This window comes from Haliotis rubra, unplaced genomic scaffold (assembly GCF_003918875.1).
Source record: "Haliotis rubra isolate DU_JTF1 unplaced genomic scaffold, ASM391887v1 Scf271, whole genome shotgun sequence".
In the NCBI taxonomy this organism is placed as follows: Eukaryota; Metazoa; Mollusca; class Gastropoda; order Lepetellida; family Haliotidae; genus Haliotis; species Haliotis rubra.
This window is the reverse complement of record NW_025766792.1, coordinates 327,241-354,429: the sequence shown is the minus strand read 5'-3', so window position 1 is coordinate 354,429 and position 27,189 is coordinate 327,241. Positions and strand designations below refer to the sequence as shown.

At 41.0% G+C, this 27,189-nt stretch overlaps 1 protein-coding gene across 1 annotated transcript; it reads right to left on the bottom strand.

The window, feature by feature from the left end:
• Positions 1-1,541: 1,541 nt before the first annotated feature.
• LOC124280665 (tumor protein p63-regulated gene 1-like protein) lies at positions 1,542-26,574 on the bottom strand. The gene is made up of 4 exons (XM_046716657.1): positions 26,244-26,574; positions 24,406-24,500; positions 3,617-3,793; positions 1,542-2,867 (listed from the first exon to the last, which is right to left on the bottom strand). The coding sequence occupies exons 1-4, from the start codon at positions 26,538-26,540 to the stop codon at positions 2,522-2,524; spliced, it is 915 nt and encodes a 304-aa protein (XP_046572613.1). The 5' UTR covers positions 26,541-26,574; the 3' UTR covers positions 1,542-2,521.
• Between the last annotated feature and the right edge of the window lie 615 nt (positions 26,575-27,189).

Genomic DNA, 27,189 nt, shown 5'->3' with positions numbered 1-27,189 from the left:
AATAGTTCATGTATAATATGACAAAAACAAAGTCATGGAGTCTGCAAGTGCATAAAGTGCATCTACAAGTTGGAGGTCATCACCCCAGGTGAGTTCTGAAAGTATTGTCTGAACTGTTGTGGAAAATCTGGATAACGTGGTTACAGTCTGAACTAGTGAGAAGCCATCAGTGATCATCCAGCATCATGTCTCCATCCTCCCGGGACAAATACCCTGGACCTGTAGGACAACACAGTTTCATGGTCTCGAATGCTGCAAATGCTTCTTTCATTACTTTGAACTCATTTGAGATTGTACTCACTTCAGTTTCAGAAGGAAAAGAAATTCTGTCTTAAATAAGTTCTAGACAACATGTAGACAGTTGAAACAGCCTGGTATTTAACTGAAAAGCATGGCGATCTGGATTATCACAGACTTCAGTGCCTCTTGCATGGTGTTACACATTCACACACAAACAAGTAACCATACACCCTGCAGTTCACAGCAATAACATTGTAACAATCTGACTTCGGAATTATCCCAGGCTCAACTGCATTCCAAACAAAACACGGGTAAAAAAACGAAACGGCAAAAACATGGCTCCATAATGTCTCAAAAACAGTCAAATCTTCCCAAATGATCTTGCTGATCATGACTTGATTTTATCTGTTGGATCAAGCTCTAGGAGTAAGCCTTGCCAGATATCAGATTTGTCGAGGTACTGAAAATACCATGAAATCACCTTCTCTGTAGTGCCCATGCATTACATGTTACATTACATCATGCTTGTGACAAATACTTGCACCATTTTACACCCGGCCACCACTACAGAAACCTGACGTTGTTGGCGACATAAGTTATTTTTACAGAAAAATAATTGACAAGCTATGGAGTAATTGGGACTTGCTTGTGACACACTGAACACAAAGTTGAGTGAAGCACAGTTGTGTCGAACCAGTGCATGAAATAAGCCAAAAATTCAGCCAGACATCAGGGCTGGTAACTTCAAAATGTTACCAGACCAAAATGGATTTAACCAGACCAGACACCAAGATATGGTGAATTTACACAGATGTATGGAACATCTTAAAAAAAATTACCAGACCATCGGGCTGGCTAACTGTAAATTTAGACCGTCTGTCAGAAATCTAGCCCGTCTCGGGCGGTCAGACGGGCCTGATTTCATACACTGGTCCAACCATTGGTGTGAAATGTGATGAAAAGTACTTCCCGAAGAAGCAGTCCAAAGATAACAACATGAAAGTAAGTCCTACCTGCCCTTTTCCAGTCATTCAAAGCCAGACCTGAACCAAGGCCAAGTCGGGTCTCAATTCCACTGAACTGTGGCGCGCTCATTAATCTCAGTGAAACTAATCCACAGTCTGTGGAAGAATGAACAATAATTCAACATGTCCACAAATAAACTGAACTTGGAGAGCTACTGTCAACCAGTGCCAAACAACATTATTTTAAATGATAAATATTAGTAAAATAACCCCAGACTCAGAAAGACCAACAGGTATCGAATACACATCAACAGAAGATGTAAACTTAAGCTTCTGTTCGATGTTTTATATTCACTTTTATGCCATTATGATAGAATAAATTTACATTGTGTGGTTTTGTGTCTAAGACATTTTTTTAACAAGTTAAATGAGCATAGTGTCAAACTGTGAAAATGTGGATTTCATCAACAAGTAAAGGGAGAGAAGATCCCGTGGTCAGTCGTTCAGTAATTGCCACCCCTGTTGTCTTAACGTGGGAGGAATGCAAACAGTGGCTTGCAAACATTTACCACATAGGATCAACTAACCAGCAGGCATGGTGTTGACGAACCATGGATCCTGAGTACACCAACTGAGCTTCATACAAATGACTAGCACATCCTGGTTATGGAAAAGGGACAAAACTCAACCCTAATTCCCTTGGCTCCTGGGCCCCACAAGTATTTGTGAATACGCTGAGGAAGAGAATCAGGCATTCAAGTAATTACTTAATTCTTTCCATGGCATCCAAATGTACATGATGGTTTAAACTGAATCACAATGAGTTTGCTTCAGACAGAACTCGATGGACACTTACATACTTGGAGAGGGCATTCTTGTATCAGCATTATAGGGGAAAGAAAGCTTTCGGATATTGAGAATACCAGTCAGTCATTGTGCTAGAAACCAATCAAGTACTAAATAAACAAATACAAAGACACATGATTTCTCATTTACAAAACTCAAAACGTATTACTTCCCAAGGGATGAAGATCTATATTATTATGTACATATATAACAGACACCAAATCTTAAAACACAACATTAACATTTCTGTAAGATGCAACTTTGTCATATTACAATATATGCATATTTCAAACATCAAAGATATAAAAATACATGCACATCAAATCACAGTGGGTTCTTGAATCTGAAATGAGCTTTTCTAAATATGCATGCAGAAGTGTTGACACTGAAAGTGCAGACAGTTTCTCGGAATTATTTTGAGACCAATTAGGTTTTATTACTTGTGATCAAAAGTCAGATAACTGTGCTTCTCAGAAACTAATGCCATTCCGATCTCTGAAGAAGCCAAGTCCACTCTGGTTGTAGATCATTGATGCCACACTTGCGTAGCTCTCGATGAGAATGGGCCCTTCAACAATGGTGATCTTCTCGTTTGGACGTTTGACCTGATACGCCTTGCTGACCGCTTGGACAAGGCTCTCATAGAAGTCGTCACAGTTGTAGGTGGTTGTTTCATTCTCCTTACGGTTGTAGAGAACAGGGTGGTGGCAGAACGTCACCCAGGGAATGTCTGTAGCAAATGGATTCCACTTCTGTCCGAATGTCAATTCCTGGCCCCGGTTCCATCTCAGCTGGATTCCACCATGTTGTCGGTCACTGAAGCATCATCATCATCATCATCATCATCATCATGAAAAGGGGTCCCTATTCTACGCATTTTACCTACGACAGTCCATGTCATCAACTAGTCAACAGCTAGTCAACATTTTAAACCAAGCTACGTTAATTGTTGCTTAGCGGATTTTAAGATTCCAAGTATAATCAATTCTGGACCAGACAAACCAGTGACTCATATAATGAGTGAGTGAGTGAGTTTAGTATTACGTTGCACTCAACAATATTCCAGCTATACGGCGGCGGTCTGTAAATAATCGAGTCTGGATCAGACAATCCAGTGATCAACAGCATGAGCATGGATCTGCACAATTGGGAACAGATGACATGTGTCAACCAAGTCAGGGAGCCTGACCACCCGATCCCATTAGTTGCCTCTTAAGACAAGCATAGGTTACTGAAGATCAATATTCTAACCCGGCCCTTCACGGGTCGACTGATATAATGAGCACCACCCCAACAAAATACACTGACATGTGGTTTTCTACTCTGTCGTGATCAAAAGCTTCATCAAACTAAGGTATAGATATGTTTAGCCATTTCCAGGCCCACACATGTCTAAAATAGTCAGCACAGACCTGATTTAGATACAAGTTGCTACAGCTGCTACTCGATGTGTGAAGCCAAATTCTGGTGTCCCCTGCCGTGATATTGCTGGAATATTGCTCTAAGTGGGGTAAAACCATACTCACTCACTACATGTGGCACATTTACTACACACAGAAACTCACGGCATGATTGAATGTTCCGGGTACTTGAAGTCGCCGATGCAGATGGTGTCGACACAGTGAAGCATGATGCGTTTGAACTCCAGCAGCTTCTGCGTGATGAAGTTGTACTTGCATACAATGAGTGAGCTCTCCGTCAGCATCATAATCTTCTCATGTTCCAAATCCCAGTGGTCGATTCTTGATAACCAAAAAAAGAACAATGTGTAAGAAAATATGACATAAACTTGCTCAAAATGAAACAATTTATTCCAGAGCCCCCAATGCTACCCATAACTCCCTATTAGTATCATCACGATAGTTACATTATTCACATTTAGGGTTTTACTAGGGGTGACCATTGAGGGAGAAACAACGATTGCGATAGCGATAGTCTATTACGACCAACTACAATACTAGTGCAATAGTTTTTTTCTCCTTGAAGTGTCTCATTTGATGTCATTTCCCAAATGAATGTACAGTTTATATGAAATAAAAACAAGCTGACGTAGTTTCAGTCTCTTTTAATAACTGACAAAAGGCTTGAAATCCAGATCAAGATTGTTTAAAGATCACATAAACCCTAGGGGTTAAAAATACATAAATCACTAACTGGCATCGTTATAAATGAAACCCCGTCATTAAAACTACTCATTTCGTCCTTTAATTGACTTAAATCGACCTTTTTGACAACAGTGCACAATTCTCACCCGCGAACGAAATTTCAACCAATCAGAGCGGCGCGACTCTGTGACGTCATATGAGGAATAGCTTTGAGGGCCGATGCAGAATTCATCTACATTTTAGGGGGTAAATTATCTTGTTTACAGGCTTGTATAAACCTGAAATCGTGACAATTGTTGTGGAAAATGAAAGCTATATGTTCTCACAATCTCCTGTCATTTAATTTTGTCTCCTGCTTTGCCTAGTTTCCGAGTTACAACTTGTTTTCATAGACGCTTCTGTCACAATTGATTGGTGTCGTTAGGCCCTATTTGTATAATGACTGATCCAAATTGATCCCATTTCTGTGTATTTTTACCTCGATATTTAATCATGTCATGTAAAAATCTGTTTGTATTCTCAAAACAGTGTCGGCCCATAAGTTTTCACATGCAATACAGCAATTAATACTCCCTTGTTGTAACCCGTGTTAGGTGGTATAAACCTACACATGTTATTTGTCATCATTCACTTGATGGTTCAGTTAATGAATTTATAACAGGTATAATTAGTGGTAACACACTTAGATTACCCGACAAAGGTTCCCATTTGGCATTTCTTGTGTCTGGAGTAAATTTGAAAATTTTAACTATAAATTGTATATTTATATACTTATCCTATCTCACGACTTGCACCTCTCTCTCTTCATTCGACCATGAGTGGAAACGAATTAAAACTTTGCTCAAGACCTACCTTGCCCCTCTCCCCGTGCTGTGCATGCCTTCCTGTCTCAGTCGTGCTCACTAGTCCATGACAGCACGAGGCATGCGCAGTCCTCACTCACGTGATCACCTCACATACTCATTCTTGATCTTGGAGCCATAAAAGGACAAAACCGGAACGGTGGTAATCTATGTAGTGGGGAGGTAGGGAGGGACTTTATCGCGTGAGATAGGATAAGTATATAAATATACAATTTATAGTTAAAATTTTCAAATTTTTAAACTTATCCTATCTCACGACTTGCACTTATAGATTACATAGATTACCCGGAATTCAAGCGATAACAGCTAGTGTTACGCCCAAACAACCGTAGGAAGCAACTGCAAGGTAGGGCAATAACTACCAAGTTACTACGTGCGAGGGTTAGGTCGAACCCATTGACTTATTAAGCACAATTGCTCCCAGGGACCGAGATTCCCGAGCAATGTGGTGTTCAGTCACTACCTTCACTAAGTGAAAGGACGTAGCTTAACGAGTGTAATCAGTCGCATCGCCACGATTTCCAAGGTACCCCCGTAATAAAAGTCAAACGACTAGTATCGGGCCAGCCCCTGCTTCGAAACAACCCCCACAGACACCGTCCCGAGGAGGGTGAAAGAGAAATTGAATCAGTAAAACTCACAATTTTTAACGTTCCGTACCACAACATCATCTTATGACTTCCACTACTTACCACAATAAGATCACATAGATGTGTATAGGCACTTAGGAGCATGAACGCTACAAAGTGTAACACTTCGGGAAGGACTCACTTCACTGACTTAATTACTCCGTGGAGCAGAGGACAGTAAGTGAGGTAGCACTCTCTGTAGTCTCAAACAAATGAGAGGAGAAAATCTAAATCCCGGAAGAAATAAAGACGTAAATCAGAAAAGTTTTCAGATTTATTCAGATTGTACACAAGCAGAAGCGATCGCGACTTGGGATCAACTGCACAGTGGGATCCATATAGCATCGGAGCACAAGGAAGTTCATTATCTGCGATGTTGTGCCGCTGATAACTGCTGGGCAAGGACAAGTGGTCCAAACTGATGAAGGCCTTGAATATCCGTCACCGACACATCTCTGAGGTAATGAGACGAAAATACCGTGTCAGATCGCCAAAACACCCTCCATTATGGCAGTTAACGAGCAGTTGCTATGCAACGCCATAGTAGAAGCCAAAGCCCTGGTTTCATGAGGGTTGACTGCGTGAGGTGGTGGCAAACCGGCAAAAGTGTAGGCTCGTAGTATTGTAGCTCGTAGCCAATATGAGAGTGTTGTGCGAGAAACTTCCGCCTTGGAAGCCGTAGACAAGGGTATAAATAGTCTCTTACGCAGACGGCGGCGCTCTTGTGATGCTTTAAGGTAAATGCGAAGTGCTCTGACTGGACAAAGAGACAGATCTTCAACATCTGCTGGACCCAATATGGTTGACAAAGGCGGGATTGTAAAAAGACGATCAGGTTGACCCGGCAACTGTTTTTTTGCAATAAAATCCCAGCGCAATCCCAACAATACCTTGCCATGTCTACTCTGTTCAAAACGGACACGGTTGATATCTAGAGCATGCAGTTCTGATATACGTGCCGCTGTGGCCAAGGCAATAAGAAAAAAGGTCTTGAATGAAACTTGTTCAAACTCCTTGTCCTGTAAGGGTTCATAATGCTCGGACACTAAGTGGTGCAGGACCACGGATAAGTCCCAAGCTGGTGGACGAAATTTCCTGGATTGGTCGGCTAGCTTAAAAAGAGCGAAGTAAGTACTGCAGTTCGGTACCGTCGAAACCTTCGTACCAGAAGTCGCGTGGCTAGGACCCGAATTAAGAGCCGCCAAGTAGGTGGCTAAAGTGGAACCCTTGAGTTTCCTTGTAGCCCGCAAATGTTGTAAATATTCCGCAACAACCTGGGGCGAAGCAGTAGTAGGAAGCGATCCTCTGACCCGACAATAACATTCAAATTTCTTCCACTTATCGTCATACAAAGAACGGGTAGGCGTCGATGAGCTGCAGTGATAGCTGAGGCCACTCTGTGAGAATAACCTTTGGCTATTAGTGATTTCTGCAAATGTGCCATCACGTGAAGATTGAACGTCTGTGGTGACTCGTGATACACCGCCCGAGTGCGCGGATGAACTAGTAGGTCGTCCCGACGGGAAGAGGAATGCTGCTTCGACTGACTAGACTTTTTAGGCCGACGAACCAACTTCGCTGGCCAAAATGGCACTACCAAAAGTAGTTGTACTTTGTTGGTTAACAGAATTTTCTGAATGACCTTGTGAAGTAGAGCGGAGGTGGAAACGCATAAGCGTTGAGGCCTTCCCAAGGAATGGCCAGGCGCCGTGATCCCAAGCTAGTGGATCTGGAATTGGAGATACGAATCTCGGCAGTTGGGAGTTGAACCGAGTGGCAAACAGGTCGACACTCAGCCGAGAGATCGGGTAAATTATCGTCCGAAAAATCTTGGGCAGGAGTTGCCACTCTGTGGGCTGACGGGCGACTGGAACGACAGACAGAGCGTCGGCAATCACGTTCTTTGTTCCGGGATGTGCCTGGCTCTTGCGACGATGTTGAGAGAATCTATCAGAAGATAGAAACAAAACGCCCACTGTAGGAGTGCTGCTGAACCCGTCGACCCTAGGTGATTGATGTACCACACTACCGTCGAGTTGTCGGACTGTATCAGCAGGTGAGACATCTTGAGTAGAGCCGCCCAGTGCTGAATCGCCAGTAATACTGCCTTGAACTCCAGAATGTTTATGTGGAGTGACTTTGTCTTCGGACGACCACTGCCCTGCCACTTGATGCTGAAGGAAGTGGAAGCCCCAACCTTCTAGAGAGCGCCCACAAACAACTGATGGGTTGGACTGAATGGCACCAAAGAGACGCCCGGCGCAAACATTCTGTACGTTGAGCCACCAACGTAGAATTGGACGTAGTTCCCTGGTAACCGAATCAACACCTGAGGGTTGTTGGTTTGAAGATGAGGCGCAGAAATAACTGAAGTGGGCTTGAAGCTGCAGTTGACCTCTGTAAGTCAGAGCCTGAGCTGGCGTTAAGACGCCTAACAACTCCTGCCACTGGCGTAGAGTTCTGGGGTGATCCAAGGCTAGCGGAACCAGACGCTGAATTTTGGTCCACCTGTCCTGGGGAACAAACAACTTGGCTTGTTCTGTGTCGAAGATTGCTCCTATGAACTGAAGTCTGCGAGTCGGTGTTAACTCCGACTTCGTGAATTGAGGAGCCACCCTAACTGTTTGAGCAGCCTGATGGTGAACTCCCGATGGATTTGAAGAACGTTTGGATCCTGTTGTGCCTGAATACAATCGTCGATATAGCTTTCGAAAGTCACTCCCGAGAATGTAGGAAACTGCTGATGGGTTTGGTCACCCGAGTAAAAGCCACGGGGCGTAGAGATTCCAAATGGAAGGACGTTCCATTGGTAGTGATGGCCCCGAAGGTGAACCTTAGATATTTCCGATGATCTGGGTGAATCGAATGTGCAGGTATGCGTCTTGAAGATCTAGGATATGAGGAAATCCCCTTTCTTCAGAATTGAGCGGAAGACTGACCGATACCATGCGAAAATGAGGTGGTTGTTGCAGGAATCGGCGTTGAATGTCTTCATATTGAAGATGAGACGCAACTTGCTGGAGTTTTTCTTTGGCACCAGAAAAATCGGGGAGTAAAATCCTGGAGTTATGCACACCTGATCTAGGTGTTCTATTGCATGTTTCTCCAGTAGAGTTTGGATTGTAGTCGAAAGGACTGCAGCCCGATCCAGAGGGATATATTTGCTGCAAGGGTTGAGTGGTGAGGGTGGATCCCGACCACAGGCAGTCGATAGCTGTGAATGAGAGTCATTGTGACAAAAGGATCTCCCCAGAACCTCCCAGTTGGGAGCAAACAGACCTAACCTCCCTCCTACAGGGGAATCGAACACTGGAACCACCGGATCCGGCAGAACCAATCGAGCTCTGACTTCCGTGAGTCACTGTTTGGACTGTCTATGGCCAGTTCCCGTGTCGGTCGATAGAGGCGGCGTGATCTGGAACCACGAAATGGCCTCCTGCCTCTGCCACGTGCTTGAGAAGGCCGTGCCTTTCATACAGTCCCCGGAGGTCTGGGATGGAAGGGGTAAATTGTCGCGTTTCGGCGATGCCGGTTAGAATCTTGGAGCTGAATTTTTTGCAATTCCAAGAGATCAACAGATACTTGAAATTGGTTAAGACGGTCCACCTTGGATGCGATTTCAGCAATAGCCCCACTGAACACCGTATCCCCCGACCATGGTTGACGAAATAATTCAGCCTTGAATCTATCTTCCCATGAGGAGAAATTCAACGGACCCCGTCGCCGTATTGCAAGTAAATAGCCAAAAAAATGAGACAATTGCTCGAAGACCACCTGGAATTGGTCTAAAATCAGAGTCATACTACCCCTGATGTATGCGTCCTGGTCCGTATATGCATGGTTGACCGCCTCCGCAACAGCGTCAACAGCTGAAATAATGCAGATAATGGCAGTAGTAGTATCTAAGTGAGCCAATTCCCTGTCTTCCACCAAATACGGCGAAATGGAACGCTTGCCACAGACCATGGAAATGTCATCATCGACTGAAGGTGCCGCTGACCAAAGTTTCACACCATGAGTATGTGCCGTGGATGGTCTGAACCTTGGAGCAGACAAACCATCCTTCGTCCTTCTAAGCTTGTTGAATGCCGCGTCAAGAGAAGAAGGCAATTGTTGAAGACATGGGCGCAAAGGAAGTGTGATACTGGCAACATCTCTATTAGTCATGGCATATGACGTGGCCAAATCATCTGGAGATTTACTAAGAGGTAGCTGAAGTTTTTCAACTATCCAGGCTAACACGTGAGCCGGTTCAACAACATCAAAACTGCCATCAGGAGTGGAGATGTCTGACTGCCCAGGTGAAGGGAAAGTAGTCTGAGATCGAGTCCGATCCCTCAAATCCCCCGAACGATTATTGCTAAGTACGCCAGACGATTGTTGAACATGTGAGGACGAGTGACACTGATTCCAAGCAGACGAAACGGCACGAAGCATGGTATCTAAATCCGGCTGGAGCGGAATCAATAGCAGGATTCCAAGACTCAGCAATAATCTGTGACCGGGGCAAAATAGAAGTGGAAAGGCGTGAAGGTGAACGCTGATCCACTGAAGCGTAAACGCTGCCTAGCAGGTGAAACCACCCGTACAGAACGGCGTTGCTGATGTGTACTATCATGGGAAGGCACTGACCGTAAGACGTTACTAGCACTAGGCTGGCTAGAGGGGATATTCTGATTCCCCTGAGGTGAATGAGACCGATTTCTATTATCCCTCTGACGCAAAGACACCAAGCGGTTAGGTGAACCGGATGGAAAAGGCAAACCACTTCGACTAGGTGAGACTGAACGACTACGGGAATCAAAACGCTGTGGTGAGTCGAACGGAAACACCTGTTGAGGTGAATTGAGTCGGGAATGTGAAGCGGTTCGTCCTGGTGAACCTATTTGAGTACGTGAAACAGTACGGCCAGAGGAACCCATTCGACTACGTGAATCAGTTCGATCAACTGAACTCATTCGAGGATGTTCTGGTGAGCCGCCTCGGCCGTGTGAGCCGGTTCGGCAGGGTGAGTCGGTTCGGCATGGTGAGCCGGCTCGGCTGTGTGAGTCGGATCGGCTGTGTGAGCCGGCTCGGCGATGTGAGTCGGTTCCGCAGGGTGAGCTGGTTCGGTAAGGTGAGCCGGTTCGGCTATGTGAGTCGGCTCGGCTGTGTGAGTCGGCTCGGCGATGTGAGCCGGCTCGGCGATGTGAGTCGGTTCGGCAAGGTGAGCCGGTTCGGCTATGTGAGTCGGCTCGGCTGTGTGAGTCGGCTCGGCGATGTGAGTCGGTTCGGCGGGGTGAGCCGGTTCGGCGGGGTGAGCCGGCTCGGCGGGGTGAGCCGGCTCGGGAAAGTGAACGAGACCTAGAACGACTCTTGCCAGCCGTGGAAGAACGCATTCGAACCTTCGCACCAGATGGTGATTCAACTCGTGTGGGTGAATTGTTCCGGTTAGATGAAACCGTGGAATTAGGAGAACGTGCGTTCCAACGCGCCGATCCCGCTTTGGACGATGAATGCTTAGAAGTTCTCGAAGTCTGTGATCGTTCGAAGAAACAGACCTACGAGATAATGTAGATCGCAGGTCTGGCGTAGAAGAAATATCGGTCATTACCACCCTGGTACGCTCCTGAGAACGTAAACTGGGTGAGGGAACCTCCCTAAAAGCCGTCTCCACGTTCTCAGATAAATAGGAATCTGACGAAGCGTCCATAAAATCTTCGTCAGGCGAGACGGCCGATTGAGAACGGTGAGCAGTGAGGGTGGGGCGATCTAAGCATTGTTTCTTAGCGGAGATGGACCAGACCCCGCAGAAATAGTCCTAGCCCTATTTGCCAAACGTCTGGCACAAGCACGTTTGTAAGATTTAAACGCCTCATTAGACAGACCTGAACACTTAGGACAGCGTGTGTCCCAGTCACAAACACCCACACAATCAACACACGATGATGTGTGAGGATCCCATGCTGAAAATACTTTATTACAACGGACGCAAAACTTCCGTTTACTGGCCTTAACAGGCTTAACCATTTTGAGCAATTCTCAGACGAAAATTTTTCACGTCCACTCAGTGGATCGACAAGAAAGAGAATGAGTATGTGAGGTGATCACGTGGGTGAGGACTGCGCATGCCTCGTGCTGTCATGGACTAGTGAGCACGACTGAGACAGGAAGGCATGCACAGCACGGGGAGAGGGGCAAGGTAGGTCTTGAGCAAAGTTTTAATTCGTTTCCACTCATGGTCGAATGAAGAGAGAGAGGTGCAAGTCGTGAGATAGGATAAGTTTAAAAATATTCAACATTATAAACATCGATCAAAGGATTAACCGATAACACGCTGATTGATTAATTACTTTTATCTTACACAGCGGATTTGTCAAAAGGTAGTGTTTATGTATGTAGATTTACTAATCTATACTGAATACACTCTGCCGTGTCGGTGTCTGCGTAAAAACAACGTCCTTCTTTCAAAGGATTAACCGGCAATACATTGATTGATTGCCCATTATTGGCTAACTAAATTACTGTTTTTAATGAAAGGCGGACATTATGCAATTAGTTGCCAGGTGTGCTATCTTGGGTGACCAATGAGACTATACACCAATACCTGAAAAGATTTATCACTTTTTCGTATATTAAACTGTTAAAAGACACATCATTTGGAACAGTTTTGTGGATATTGATGGATACATTCCTCAAACAAGGTAATGGCCTGATATTGTTCCTATAACTTTAATCTGTTTTAATTTTAATATTTGCATTTTGTTTTTATTCATTTGTCGAGCATTCAACAGAATCATTGTTTTCTGCCGTGAAGTGTAATGAGACAGACAACATACACTAGGGTGTGTGTCGCGAATTATGATTCACATTGGCAAACTATAAAATGTCTAGATATTACAGTTCTGTTATAAATTCACTATAAGTATCAGCAGATCGTCAGCTTTTTATTTAGTTTCAAAATGCATAAAAGTATGATAATAAACTAATTAGGATTATAAGACCAAATATAAAGACGCACATTGACTAGTATCTACATACTGGTGAGTGGACATTAACCATGTGAATGTAGCAAGAAATTTATCGCGCAGTATTGTGACTTCGACCCCACCTCGCCTTCCGTGGAAGAAATCGTTATGTTATAAGTTGTGTCATGCAAAATCCTTTTGGTTATGATTCCAATACATATTTAACTCTGGTAGAAAGTAGTTTTGATTTTCTAACTTGATGAAAACAAACTATAATCTCATTAATTCTAACAGACTTTACGATTTTCAAAATGATAGCGCCTCGTCGGAACATCCGCCAGTCTGTGGATAAATGCTATTTAGGTTTGTTTTCACCGAAGTTACAAAATCAAAACTACTTTCTACTATTAGTAAAATATGTATTTTATTGATAATAATAGGATTTTGCATGACATAGCGTATAACATAACAGTTTCTCTCCTTGCAGCGAGGAGGGTGTCAATATAATACTACTTACAATATTATTGTTACTTCGACCACAACCTCACTTACGAGGAAGAAATCGTTATGTTACAAGTTGTGTTATGGAAAATCTTTATGGTCATCAATCATATACATATTTTACTATAACTAGTAAGTAGTTTTGATTCTTGAACTTCTGTGAAGCGATCTGAACACAAGTAAGATATCGCGTCATATGGCGCTCACAAACATAGGGTCCTGTGGAAATCTGTGCATGGGGACACTGCAGTGCTCTGGCGACAGAGTTGTCTTCGTTGATAACCTGTCTGTGGTTTTTCTATACAACTAACTGAGAGGAAGCGCCACTGCAGTGCTCTTTTGGCCATTTTAAGAGGGAAGCAGGCTTTTAATTTTTGGCCATTTTTAATCGCTCGGTATTAATTAACCACAAGTTTTTTAAGATTGAATTTGGTGTTCCGCATAAGACTGACCACAAATCTATCATATGTAATTGTTAAAAGAGTAACAAAAAACAAAGTTTAGTGGTTCTTTAAGAGAAAACGGGGTGGATAACTCTAAATCGAAGTGAACGAATCTGGTACTTCCTGCATTTTGCGCTGTGCATTTACCAATGGAGGTCAATTACTAAACCATCGATCGTCACACATACTATCGATGCACCGATAGTTTTTCGTTTCTGCTATTGATTAATTGCTATCGGAGACTCAACAATTGCAATTCATCGATAGTTTGATGCATCGTTACAGCCCTAGGTGTTACTAGATTAAAGTTGTGTAGCCAAAAACATGAAAGGTGTCTGAATCCTTGTTACTTTATAGCCCTGTATTCAGCAGGTTGCTGACTCACTTCTTGTGCTGGTTCTCGCTCACAATATGCAGATTGATAATCAGAGCTCAGTTATCAGGGTGGAAATAACTTTAAAATTGCTAGTGTACTCCGGTACAGTGGCACATGTAAAATCTCTTGCCCTGATAATTTTTCCACTATACAGCCCGTTTTCTTGTTGAATTTTTAAAATAAACAACATCATTAACATTGGAAAGTCAACTGGACACCGGTACAGTGTGATATACAAATTTGCTTACCCGACAGAAAAAAACACTGGACTCGACGTCGGGCAATTGGTTATTTCCACCCCTGGTAATTGATCAATAATTGACTGTAATTTGTAAATCTGACCACAAAACTCTTGAGGGCAAGAATAAGGCCCAATGATAACAAACGAAACATGCACCGATTAATACCACAATCAAGATGATCGAGAATACTTCCTGCTGAGAGACGCACCCTAGTATTTTCTTCGGATTGTCTGGTCTGGTTAAATCAATTTTGGGCTGGTAACATTTTGAAAACCCAGCCACAAATCAAGGCTGGTAACTTCAAAATGTTACCAGCCCTGATGTGTGGCTGGGTTTTTGGCTTACTTCATACACTGCAGTAAGTCTCCCATTAGTCCCAAGCCCATGGACAATAATTGCTGGGGCCAGTGACATCAATCGCTTCACAACAACTAATTGTGACCACATGCATTATTGGAGCACATTATCATGATTATCAAACATGTTGGATAGCTGTGCGTTACAAGAAGTACAGCATTGAGTGTGATGATGATTATCAGGTTGGGGAAACCTACCGATCGGCCTATAACAGGCCAAACAGGATATTAAAGGCCGTTCTGCTTATTTTGCTTTAGGCCGATCAGCTTATAATTATGATATTTATCAAATAAATTTGAAATGGTGCATTTCCACATGAAGATATTAACATCATTCAAGTTTTGATCTCCTCAGGTTTTCATTCAAACCCTTTTTTGGAATTTTCATCACATAATAAAGGAGTTTGGTAATTGCTAATTAAATATAAGTCTTTATTATTTTTTGACAATTTTCACTGAAGATTAATGACATAGATATTCAGTTTTAGTTTTCAAAAGGAAAATCCATGCAAAATTGTGTTCTTAATGAAACATCTTTTCCTGAACATGATATAAATTTCCATTTTGTCCCAAAACTTTTTCAAGCTGAAGAGGTCCATTAACTATTAATCTCTATGATCATATAAAACCATTTTGAGAGGAAATTGATTGTTTGTGAAATAATTAGAACAAGAAGACAAAGTCATCAATATCCCTCGCAATGGCAAAATACTCTTCATGATTATGTCTACGAGTTATGATTTTGTCAAATATTTAGGTGTGCATATAGACAAGAGTCATCAGAAGATGACATATCCCCCCGGCCCCCACATATTTGAAAAAACAAATCATCTGACAGTTACTTAAAGTCCAGCTTGACTTTTTTAATGACTTTTTTTAATCCATGGAAACCGAGAAAATAATAAATCACAAAAATCTGCAAATAGCAAAAGGCACCACTTTGGGATCTGCCTCACATATTTGCCAAGTTTTGCTGAAAGATATCAAGAAGTTTTCCAGTTGTGCTCCGGAAACGAAGCCCACCCCTCCCTTTTGGGACTAAGTCCGAATCGTTTCCATGGAAACCGGGAAAAATAAAAATGCCAAAAATCTGCAAATAGCAAAAGGCACCACTTAAGGTTCTGTTTGATATATCTACCAGGTCGTGTTGAAAAATTGAACGTTTTTTTAGTTCTGCTCCGGAAACGAAGCCCACACCTCTTTAAGACTAAGTCCAAAACGTTTCCATGGAAACCGAGAAAAATAAAAACGACAAGAAGACAAAGTCATCAAAATTCCCCGCAATGGCAAAATACTCTTCATGATTATGTCTACTAGTTATGATTATGTCAAATATTTAGGTGTGGATATAGAAAAGTGGAAGGAGAGTATTGACGGTTTTTAAAGTTCTGCTCCAGAAAGGAGCACGATCACCAATTTTAGTCTATGTCAAACTTGTTGCCATGGAAATGCCAAAAATATTTTATTCAGAAATCAAACTACCAAAAGGCACCAGTACACCACCAGATCTATGTATGTGCCAAGTTTGGTGAAGAAATAGTGAACGGTTTTAGAGTTCTGCTCCGGAAAAGAGCACAACCACCAATTTCAGTCTAAGTCAAACTTGTTGCCATGGAAATGCCAAAAACATTTTATTCAGAATTCCAAAACTACCAAAAGGCACCAGTACACCACCAGATCTATCTAGGTGCCAAGTTTGGTGAAGAAATAGTGAACGATTTTAGAGTTCAGCTCCGGAAAAGAGCACTACCACTAAATTCATTCAAAGTCGAACTTGTTGCCATGGAAATGCCAAAAACATTTTATTCAGAATTCCAAAACTGCCAAAAGGCACCAGTACACCACCAGATCTATCTATGTGCCAAGTTTGGTGAAGAAATATGAAACGGTTTTAGAGTTCAGCTCCGGTAAAGAGCACTACTACTAATTTCATTCTAAGTCGAACTTGTTGCCATGGAAATGCCAAAGATGTTTTTATTCAGAATTCCAAAACTACCAAAAGGCACCAGTACTCCACCAGATCTATCTATGTGCCAAGTTTAGTTAAGAAATATTGAACGGTTTTAGAGTTCTGCTCCGGAAAAGACAAATGTGCACAGAGACGCACGACGGGCCTTGCATTGCGACGGACGGAGTCCATTTTAATACCCCCCGCAAAACGCGTTGCGGGGGATAATAACTGAGAGGTATATTGAGAGGTTCTTTTACTGGACATGAACTTGACAACTTTCTTATCGTTTCTCACATTACAGATCAAATATAAATAACAAACACTAACACTTAAACTTTATGATATTTTTAAAATGTCGAGAAAATGGAAAATGGCAAAATACCCAATGAGTTTGAGTGAAGTGAGTGCAATTTATTTGGTAACTCAAAGGAAAATTAGGATACCCAATTGAGATGAACACAAGCGAGTACATAACTCAATGACCCATAACGTCATCTGTAGCTCTGCCCACTTCAACAAAGTGATCTTAATGCTAGGACTGTCTTGATCCATGTTAACAAGGAAGTTACAATCATCTCAGCGCTAAGATTGCTCTGTGCAAGGATGGCAACAAGAAAATCTATTTTCAGCTGAAAACTTAAACAACAAACAAGAAAAAATTGTGTCCAGGGACACGGATGCCCCCGCTGACATTCATAAGACATATAAAGATCAATAATTGAACAAAATTCACGAACAAGTTCAATAAACATCTATGCAACTATGAGATGCACACCTTTCGAGTCCCAATGAAACACATGTATAAGCTTAATCAATTCTGTTGAGCAGTTTTTGTTGAGAAGTGGATAGACTTAATCCCTTATTTCACTATCATCAGAGAGAAATTCAACAAAATTTATCTAAGTTCAAATGACTCTAAACATACACAAAACTACAAAATACAAAAACAAAATATGAGATGCACACCTTTAGAGTCTCTATAAAAGACATATGTAAGCTAAATGAGTTTTGTGTAGTGTTTTTGAGGAGAAGTGGATAAAGTACACCCCCTGTTGTATGGGACGAACAGGATGAATAGAACCAAATTCAACTAAGTTCAAACATCTGTAGAAGTGACAAAATTAAGAAATTGGATGAACAAGGTATGAGATGCACACCTTAAGAGTCCCAATGAAACATGTAGAAGCTCAATCAATTCTGTTGAGCAGCTTTTGTGGAGAAGTGGATAGACTTCATCCCCTATAACACTATATTCAAAGAGAAATTCAACAAAATGTATGTAAGTTCAAACGGCATTAAAATTGGAAAAATAAATAAAATACAAAATCAAAATATGAGATGCACGCCTTTAGACTCTCTATAAAGCACATGTGTAATCTAAATGAATTCCATAAAGTAGTTTTTGAGGAGAAGTGGATAACGTACACCCCCTGTTGTATGGAACGAACACTGGCTGAATAGAACAAAATTCAACTAAGTTCAAACATCTGTAAAAGTGACAAAATTAAGAAATTGCATAAAACATTATGAAATGCACACCTTTAGAGTCCCTACAAAAGACATGTAAAAGTTCGTTTAATTCTGTTGAGCAGTTTTTGTGGAGAAGTGGATAGACTTCATCCCCTATTACACTATCATCATAGAGCAAAATTCAGCAAAATGTACCTAAGTTCAAATGTCTCTAAACTTACAAAAAAAAACAATAAAATAAAAAAAACAAAATATGAGATGCACACCATCAGAGTCCCAAGAAAGCCCATGTATAAGTTCATTGAATTCCACAGAGCGGTTATGGTGGTAAGTGGATAGAATACATTCCCTGTTTCGTACGGACGGACAGACACCGAGGGTAACCCTATATGCCCCCAGCCATATATGGCGGGGGCATAATAAACTTCTTTTTTTTGGTACTCTTTTAACTATTATAGTATGACCAGAAATTATTGAGAATTTTAGGAATAAGTTTAATTGGTTTCTAGTATAAACAACCTTGACCAGCTATCAAGTGCTTTGGTTCATTCAAGAGAGACAACTCCATTCACCCTTTTTCATTAGTTTGTGAAGAGTTATCCCCCTTTGTTTACTTGCTAGCAGACGACATTTTCAGTGATCCTCAGTATGGATGATTTAGAGAAGAGGAAGTTGATTTTAGAGTATTATAACAAGGACATCTGATCAGCTAAAGTGATTTCAAGTAGAACAGGCATCCCTTTGTCCACTGTTTATCGTGTTTTGAAAAGTATTGCAAATGGATATGGCACTGAGCACCAGGGAGGTGCAGGTAGGCCCAGAAAATTGACTGTCGGTGACAGGAGGCGGCTTGGTATTCTTGTTTCTAAAAACAAACGAAGGAGTTTAGAAAACTTAAAGCTGGATATGATTGATAGAAGAACTGTGGCTGTCTGTAAGGAGACAATTAGACCTGAGCTGCATGCAATGGGTTGGCAGAAAAGTCGAGGACTTTCATCACCGATCATGAAACCTGAACAAAAGGAGCGAAGATTGAACTGGTGCTTACAGCATAGAAAGTTTAACTGGGACAATGTGATTTTCTCAGATGAAAGTTCTGTGTAGCTGTTTCCTAATACACTGAAATTCTGGACCAAACAAACTGAAAAGCCTTTGTATCAGCGCCCAAAGTACAGTCCGAAATTTTAACGTGTGGGGTGGCATATCTGTCCCTCTCTGTATTTGAAGGGAATATGAACAGTGAGCGGTACACAGATATACTTGAGGGACATTTACTTCCATCTGCCCATGTGTTCTATGGAAATTTTTTGGATTTGCCAGCAGGACAACGACCCAAAACATTGTTCAAAGCATTCACAGGCCTTGTTTCGGACCCAAAATATGGCATTATTAGATTGGCCAAGCTATAGCCCTGACCTAAATCCAATAGAAAATGTTTGGGGACTTATGAAGGAAAGTGTCAATAAGAAAAATCTGACAAATATTGCTGAAATGAAAGAAGAGGTGGTCAGATATTGGGACAGCATGGACCACGACTTTCTAACTTCTTTGATCAGAAGTATGCCGCATTGAAGCCTGCATTGCTGCCCATTGTGACTTGGCCAAATACTAACTGTTCACCTGTCTTTGAAGCTGGAGTTATGTTCTGCTAATATTCACATTTAATACATGAGTAATGAGTGAAAAATATAAAAAAAATTTACAATCTTAAATTCTCAATAATTTCTGGTTGTACTGTACATATGAAAGATTTGTGGTTAGTCTTATGCGGAACACCAAATTCAATCTTAAAAAACTTGTGGTTAATTAATACCGAGTGATTTAAAGTTGCCAAAAAGTTGCCTGCTTCACTCTCGCCCGCTAACGAAACCACAGACAGGTTACGTAACTCTGTCGCCAGAGTACTGCAGTGACGTCATATGAGGAAGAATTTTCAGTTAGTTGTATATAAAGTGTGTAGCAAGCTTGTCATTTTGATGATTTCTCGACATCAACGAAGACATGCCGAATCGTTGTGTTGTCGTCAATTGCTCCTAGGGGTCGGGTGATGGTGTTGCCATGCACAGATTTCCTCAGGAACCCACAGTTCGTGCTAAATGGGATATGTTTGTGAGTGCGAAGCGAGCGTTGTGGAAGCCTTGAACGATATCTTACTTGTGTTCAGATCGCTTCATGGAAGTTAAAGAATCAAAACTACTTACTACTTGTAGTAAAATATGTATATGATTGATGACCAAAAAGATTTTCCATGACACAACTTGTAACATAACGATTTCTTTTTCAGAAGCGAGGTTGTGGTCAAAGGAACAATGATATTGACAGTAGTATTATATTGACACCCACCTCGCTTCCACGAGAGAAATTGTTATGTGATAAGCTATGTCATGCAAAATCCTATTGGCCACCAATCAGATACATATTTTACTACCACTAGAAAGTAGTTTTGATTTTGTAACTCGGTGAAAACAAACCTAAATAGCATTTATCCTCCGACTGGCGGATGTTCGCGACAGGACGCCACCCGTGAAGTCACGGGCTAAAGTCTGTTAGAATTAATGAGACTATTGTTTGTTTTCATCAAGTTAGAAAATCAAAACTACTTTCTACCAGTGTTCACGAATGGTGTTTCAAAGTCACAGGACATTGGGTCCTGTAAGTTTCAGATGTCAGTCTGACCCATCGAAAATGCACAGGACCAATGGAATAAAATTAAACACACATTTCAGATTTAATATTTCTTATAATTGACATTGAAATTATTAACAAACGTAACATTTATGAACAGCAAACAAGTGTCACATGTCACATAAGACAACTTCAGTCAAAGTCATTGTGAAATATACAGTCAGACACTGGGGCCGGCGGGTTGTAGACTTCTGTCTGACCTTTACTTTGGTGTATCTGCCGGAGATTTGTCAGAGGGTCAGACGCTATTCGTGAACACTGCTTTCTACTCGTAGTGAAATATGTATTTGAATCATGACCAAAAGGATTTTGCATGACACAACTTGTAACATAATGATGTCTACCACGGAAGCGAGGTGGAGGGTCGAAGTGACAATACTGCGCGATACATTTCTTGCTACATTCACGTGGTTAACGTCCACTCACCAGTATGTAGATACTAGTCAATGTACGTCTTTATATTTGGTCTTATAATCCTAATTAGTTTATTATCATACTTGTATGCATTTTGAAACTTAATAAAAAGCAGGCGATCTGCTGATACTTATAGTGAATTTATAACAGGACTGTAATATCTAGACATTTTATAGTTTGCCAATGTGAATCGTAATTCGCACACACACGCCCTAGTGTATGTTGTCTGTCTCATTACACTTCACGGCGAGAACAGTGATTCTGTTGAATGCTTGATTTTAGACTAAGTGCAAATCGTTTCCATGGAAATCATGAAAAAAATAAATGACAAAAATCTGCAAATAGCAAAAGGCACCACTTTGGGATCTGCCTCACATATCTGCCAAGTTTTGCTGAAAGATATTAAGAAGTTTTCGCGTTGTGCTCCGGAAACAAAACCCATCCCTTCCTTTTTGAGACTAAGTTCGAATCATTTCCATGGAAACCGAGAAAATAATAAATCACAAATATCTGCAAATAGCAAAAGGCATCACTTCAATATCTGCCTCACATATCTGCCAAGTTTTGCTGAAAGATATAGAGAGGTTTTTGAGTTGTGCTCCGGAAACGAAGCCCACCCCTCACTTTTGGGACTAAGTCCGAATCGTTTCCATGGAAACCGGGAAAAATAAAAATGCCAAAAATCTGCAAGTAGCAAAAGGCACCACTTAAGGTTCTGTTTGATATATCTACCAAGTCTTGTTGAAAAATATTGAACGGTTCTTGAGTTATGCTCTGGAAACCAAGCCCACCCCTCACTTTTGAGACTAAGTCCGAATCGTTTCCATGGAAACCGGGAAAAATAAAAATGCCAAAAATCTGCAAATAGCAAAAGGCACCACTTAAGGTTCTGTTTGATATATCTACCAAGTCTTGTTGAAAAATATTGAACGGTTCTTGAGTTATGCTCTGGAAACGGCCCACCCCTCACTTTTGGGACTAAGTCCGAATCGTTTCCATGGAAACCGGGAAAAATAAAAATGCCAAAAATCTGCAAATAGCAAAAGGCACAACTTTAGGATCTGTTTGATATATCTACCAAGTTTTGTTGAAAAATATTGAATGGTTCTTGAGTTATGCTCCGAAACGAAAAGCAATCCTTACTTTTTGAGACTAAGTTCAAAATGTTTCCATGGAAACCGGAAAATAAAATGCCAAAAATCGGCAAATAGCAAAAGGCACAACTTTAGGATCTGTTTCATACATCTACCAAGTTTTGTTGAAAAATATTGAACGGTTCTTGAGTTATGCTCGAAAACGAAGCCCACCCCTCACTTTTGGGACTAAGTCCGAATCGTTTCCATGGAAACCGGAAAAATAAAAAATGCCAAAATCTGTGAAATGCAAAAGGCACCACTTTAGGATCTGTTTGATATATCTACCAAGTTTTGTTGAAAAATATTGAACGGTTCTTGAGTTATGCTCCGGAAACTAAGCCCACCCTTCTTTAAGACTAAGTCCAAAACGTTTCCATGGAAACCGAGAAAAATAAAAATGACAATTATCTGTAAATAGCAAAAGGCACCACCTTAGGTTATTTTTTACATATCTACCAATTTTGGTTAAAAAATATCGAACGGTCTTTGAGTTATGGTCCGGAAACAAAATGATTACGGACGGACGGACGGACAGACGGACGAGGCGACGACTATATCCCACCGCATTATATGCCGGTGGGATAAAAACAAAATGCAAATATTAACATTAAAACAGATTCAAGTTATAGGAACAATGTCAGGCTATATCCATCAATATCCACAAAAACGAGTGATATGCCATTCATCTGCAGCTGTTCCGAGAGATGTGTCTTTTAACAGTCTACTACTATACGGAAAAGTGATATATCGTTTCAGGTATTTCACATTAGTGTATAGTCTCATTGGTCACCCAAGACTAATTGCATAATGCCCACCATTCTTTAAAAAAAAAGTAATTTAGTTAGCCAATAATGAGCAATCAATCAACGTATTTGCGGTAAATCCTTTGAAAGAAGGACGTTGTTTTTACACAGACACAGACACGACAGAGTGTATTCAGTATAGATAAATAAATCTACACACATAAACACTACCTTCTGACAAATCTGCTGTGCAAGATAAAAGTAATTAATCGATCAGTGTGTTATCGGTTAATCCTTTGATCGATGTTTATAATGTTGAGTATTTACTCCAGACACAAGATATGCCAAATGGGATGATGACAAATAACATGTGTAGGTTTATACCACCTAACACGGGTTACAACAAGGGAATATTAATTGCTGTATTGCATGTGAAAACTTATGGGCTGACACTGTTTTGAGAATACGAACAGAACTTCATTGTTGCATAAGAAATACATATAAGATTTGCTGTGTGCTAAAACTGTATTTACCTATTTACCTAAGTAAATTTTCAGATTCTTCTATCAATGGCAAAGTAGGGTTGTTTAGTTTACGGATTCAAATAAATCAAATGTCAATTTTTAATATCATACATAATAGACGTAATATTTTTACATGACATGATTAAATATCGAGGTAAAAAAACCCACAGAAATGGGATCAGTTTGGATCAGTCATACCATCCAGGCATTAGAAAACTTGAAAAAGCCCACACTGCTTTGATACTCTATTACAATCAGACAAGAACTACCGGGGATATTTTCAAATAACTGCATCTGGTCTTAATGTGACATTGTCGCACTGTTTAGGTTGAAGAAATTCACCGTAACCATGATGAATGAGGCTGATCATTGTTTTCACTATCACTAGTGTCTGGCTCGAACAAATAAAGCCTACTGACACCAAGCGACATTGACAGAATGGTCTATGAAAACAGGTTATAACTCGGAAACTAGACAAAATTAAATGACAGTAGATTGTGAGAACATATAGCTTTCATTTTTCACAACAGTTGTCATGATTTCAGGTTTATACAAACCTGTAAACAAGATAATTTACCCCCTGAAATGTACATGAATTCTGCATCGGCCCTCATATCTATTCCTCATATGACATCACAGAGACGCCCCGCTCTGATTGGTTGAAATTTCGTTCGCGGGTGAGAATTGTGCACTGTTGTCAAAAAGGTCGATTAAAGTTAATTAAAGATCGAAATGAGTAGTTTTAATGACGGGGTTTCATTTATAACGATGCAATTTAGTGATTCAAGTATTTGTACCCCCCTAGAGTATATGTGATCTTTTAATATTGTGTCATCGTGGGTGTGAACTTATCAATTTGAAATAAAATCGGCAGAAATCCACGGATTAGCGGAAAATTGATATCCCTGTCTGTGGAAATGAGCCCTGGTTAAGATATAGACACTAGACATTGGTTGAACGTATTCTTACTCTGTGAGGAGCCAGCATCCGAGAAGTTCTCCATCCAGCTCGGGTTTGATTGCTTGCCGACAATGCTCCTGGATCGCAGAGTCAAAATAGTTGCCCTGAACACAAAAAATACATATATATTAGGGCTGCAACGAATACACTATGTGGCGAATATGATATGTATCATGAATATTGGGTAACGAATACGAATAATTATTCACGAATACAATATTGTAGTTTAGTGATTGATGTACAATATGAACGCCCATGTTGACAGTTTTGATTTGTCACAGCAATAACCAGTGATCTCATGACACTCAAATTTGGTATGTAATAGTTATAGTCGACAGTACCATGTGAAGTCTTGGCAAACTAACATGACTTGCACTACTGCAATGCTAGTACATGTTCCATTCTTGCATATCTCACTTTGGAAAGGACATAAGAATTCAAGTAAAACATGCTCCCTTAAAAAAATCGTAAATATTCGTTAATATTCGGTTCTGGTGACCACGAATAATGAATTGAATTCATGAAGGGCTACGGTTCGATCCACCAAATATGCGAGTGAATCGTTACAGCCTTAATATATATGTAGCCAGTTTTATAATAATTGATGGCGAAGACAAAAGCCTTTCAGATTAATCATGTTAATTTAAACTCTTCAGCATAATTAATATGTCTGTCGTTTTTTCTTTACATTTTCCGAATATTCCAAGGCTGTAAACAAATGCCATATGCCATATGCTCTGAGCAGTCAATAGGTCTGACTTCTTTCAATATGGTGGACACTGTGGCTTCATGACCAAGAGACCAGAGAGTGTCCTAAAGTATGATCATACTCAGAGTAGTGAACACTGTCTTCATCTGAGTTGGCCATCCCCGCGATGTTTACATTTTCAAAGCTATTTGTATTGTTTGTCCAACATCCAAATGCAGAGCAAATGTACTTGTCAAGCCCATGCCATAATGTAAAAGTACAAAATTGATCGAATGGACGAGAACACACGTCATCGTCAGCAGTAGGAATGTTGTATCATAACTTAAGATATTAGTGCCATTTGGCGCAACCAAATACATTGCAACAGGCTCCAGGTACCAAATATTGAATTCATGAGTATGGTAGAATTACCGGTATTGGAGTCCCTACATTTAATAATTTGTAGGGTGATACCATAAATTATTTTGGAACCAAAACATGCAATAAGCTGAGAATTTATATGTTTAAAAAACAGGTGCTTGCTATAAATATGCTGTGTGCTGCTGTAGGCTATAGACTGGGGACAAATACTGAAAACTCTCAGTGCTGCCAGGCTTATTAATATTTTATGACATTATCATGCTGTGTACAGATGATAGATCACAGAGAGCAGCTACTAAATACAAACTAGATGACCCATGGAACCCTGTAGCTGGGTGACATGTCATTGTTGTGCAGGTATATATTGCAACAAATTTTCACAAATCAGTCATATGGTAAAATGTAGACATAGCAGAGTTGATATATAGACATGCTTCAGGTATACAGGGCTAATATAGCCTATGTTTGCCAAAATTCAATTTAGACCAAGGGTTTGAGGGCAAAGGATGGAATAAGAAACCTAACCTCGCCCTATAACATCTTGGATGAGAAGCTCATGTTTTCCTGAAACATATCCAGGATTTATAATAATCACAGTGTGGTGATATGCCTATGCGTAATTTCCTTTTATAGGCCGAATAACTATCCTAAATGTCAACATTGGTCGTCTGCAATTCCACTTGTTTACTTGGCATCTATAAACCTACATACATTTGTGCCTCTCTTCTTTATCAATGATAGTTAATAAACCGTGCAACCACACAATACACATTCACACCTTATAACTGAAGAATGTCTTGGCCGACACATCAGACTTGACAACACCTGGCTTCAGCGATGTGCGACTGGATGTTGATCTGATCGACTGGCGACCGATTGTGCTTCCGGGACGATTGCGCGACAGTGCAGGTCCAGCGAAGTCGACATCAGCGTCGGGATCACTCGCTTTGGGTGCAGGGTCTTCTCCATTTAGTTCTAGCGTTGCCCCGACAAACTGTCCTTCTTGGGCAACCTTCTCGTCATCAAGTTGGACAGGGACGGCGTCCTGCGTTGCTGGCTTGGTATTTTCCGCCATTTTGAATGCGAATGACCTCGTGACGTCAGGGTCAATACTTCGTGACATTCCGACGATTTACTCCCAACGCGTACATCGTCACCTTCCGCATGCATTCTAGTCGTCTCCGGAATATTCCGAACAGATGCGAGATACTGTTCGGGAACTTCCGGAAATGATCAACCGTCATGTGCTTCTCCGTCGCAGCTAGAAAAAAGGGTTTCGAAATGACACTTATAAAGGGGAGTCATAGATTACGAAATTGGTTATCTTTAGAGAATCAGGCCACACCTGGTATCTACATTTTTGTCATTGTGGGTAATCTTGGAGCAAAAACAATGTACGTGCTCACAGCTATTAGTGCAAGTAGGCCTACCACCTTTCAGGAAAGGTTAATTTTCAAAAGCAAGTTGTGATATTTTATTGACAGGTACTCCATTATAACATATGTTATATTTGGGATTTAGTTACTGTCTTAGTAAAGTAGAGATTCTAGGACATTTTTGGGACTGAGTCCCACCCGGGATTCGAACCCACACCCTTAGAGTCAGGCACCTAATCAGCACACAAAGTCAGCCGCCTAACTCGCTCAGCCACCGCTACTTCCACAAAACTGTAGGTCTGACAACTGGTAGTTGTGTAATCACAGGTTTCGTGGGAGCCATGCCAA

Excerpts from the sequence above, each read along its gene's own strand:
- LOC124280665 (XM_046716657.1), bottom strand. The coding sequence starts at position 26,540 with ATGGCGGAAAATACCAAGCCAGCAACGCAGGACGCCGTCCCTGTCCAA. Across the intron at positions 24,501-26,243 it reads AGACATTCTTCAGTTATAAG|GGCAACTATTTTGACTCTGC; the intron begins GTGTGAATGTGT and ends TTTTGTGTTCAG. Across the intron at positions 2,868-3,616 it reads CCGGAACATTCAATCATGCC|TGACCGACAACATGGTGGAA; the intron begins GTGAGTTTCTGT and ends ATGATGCTTCAG.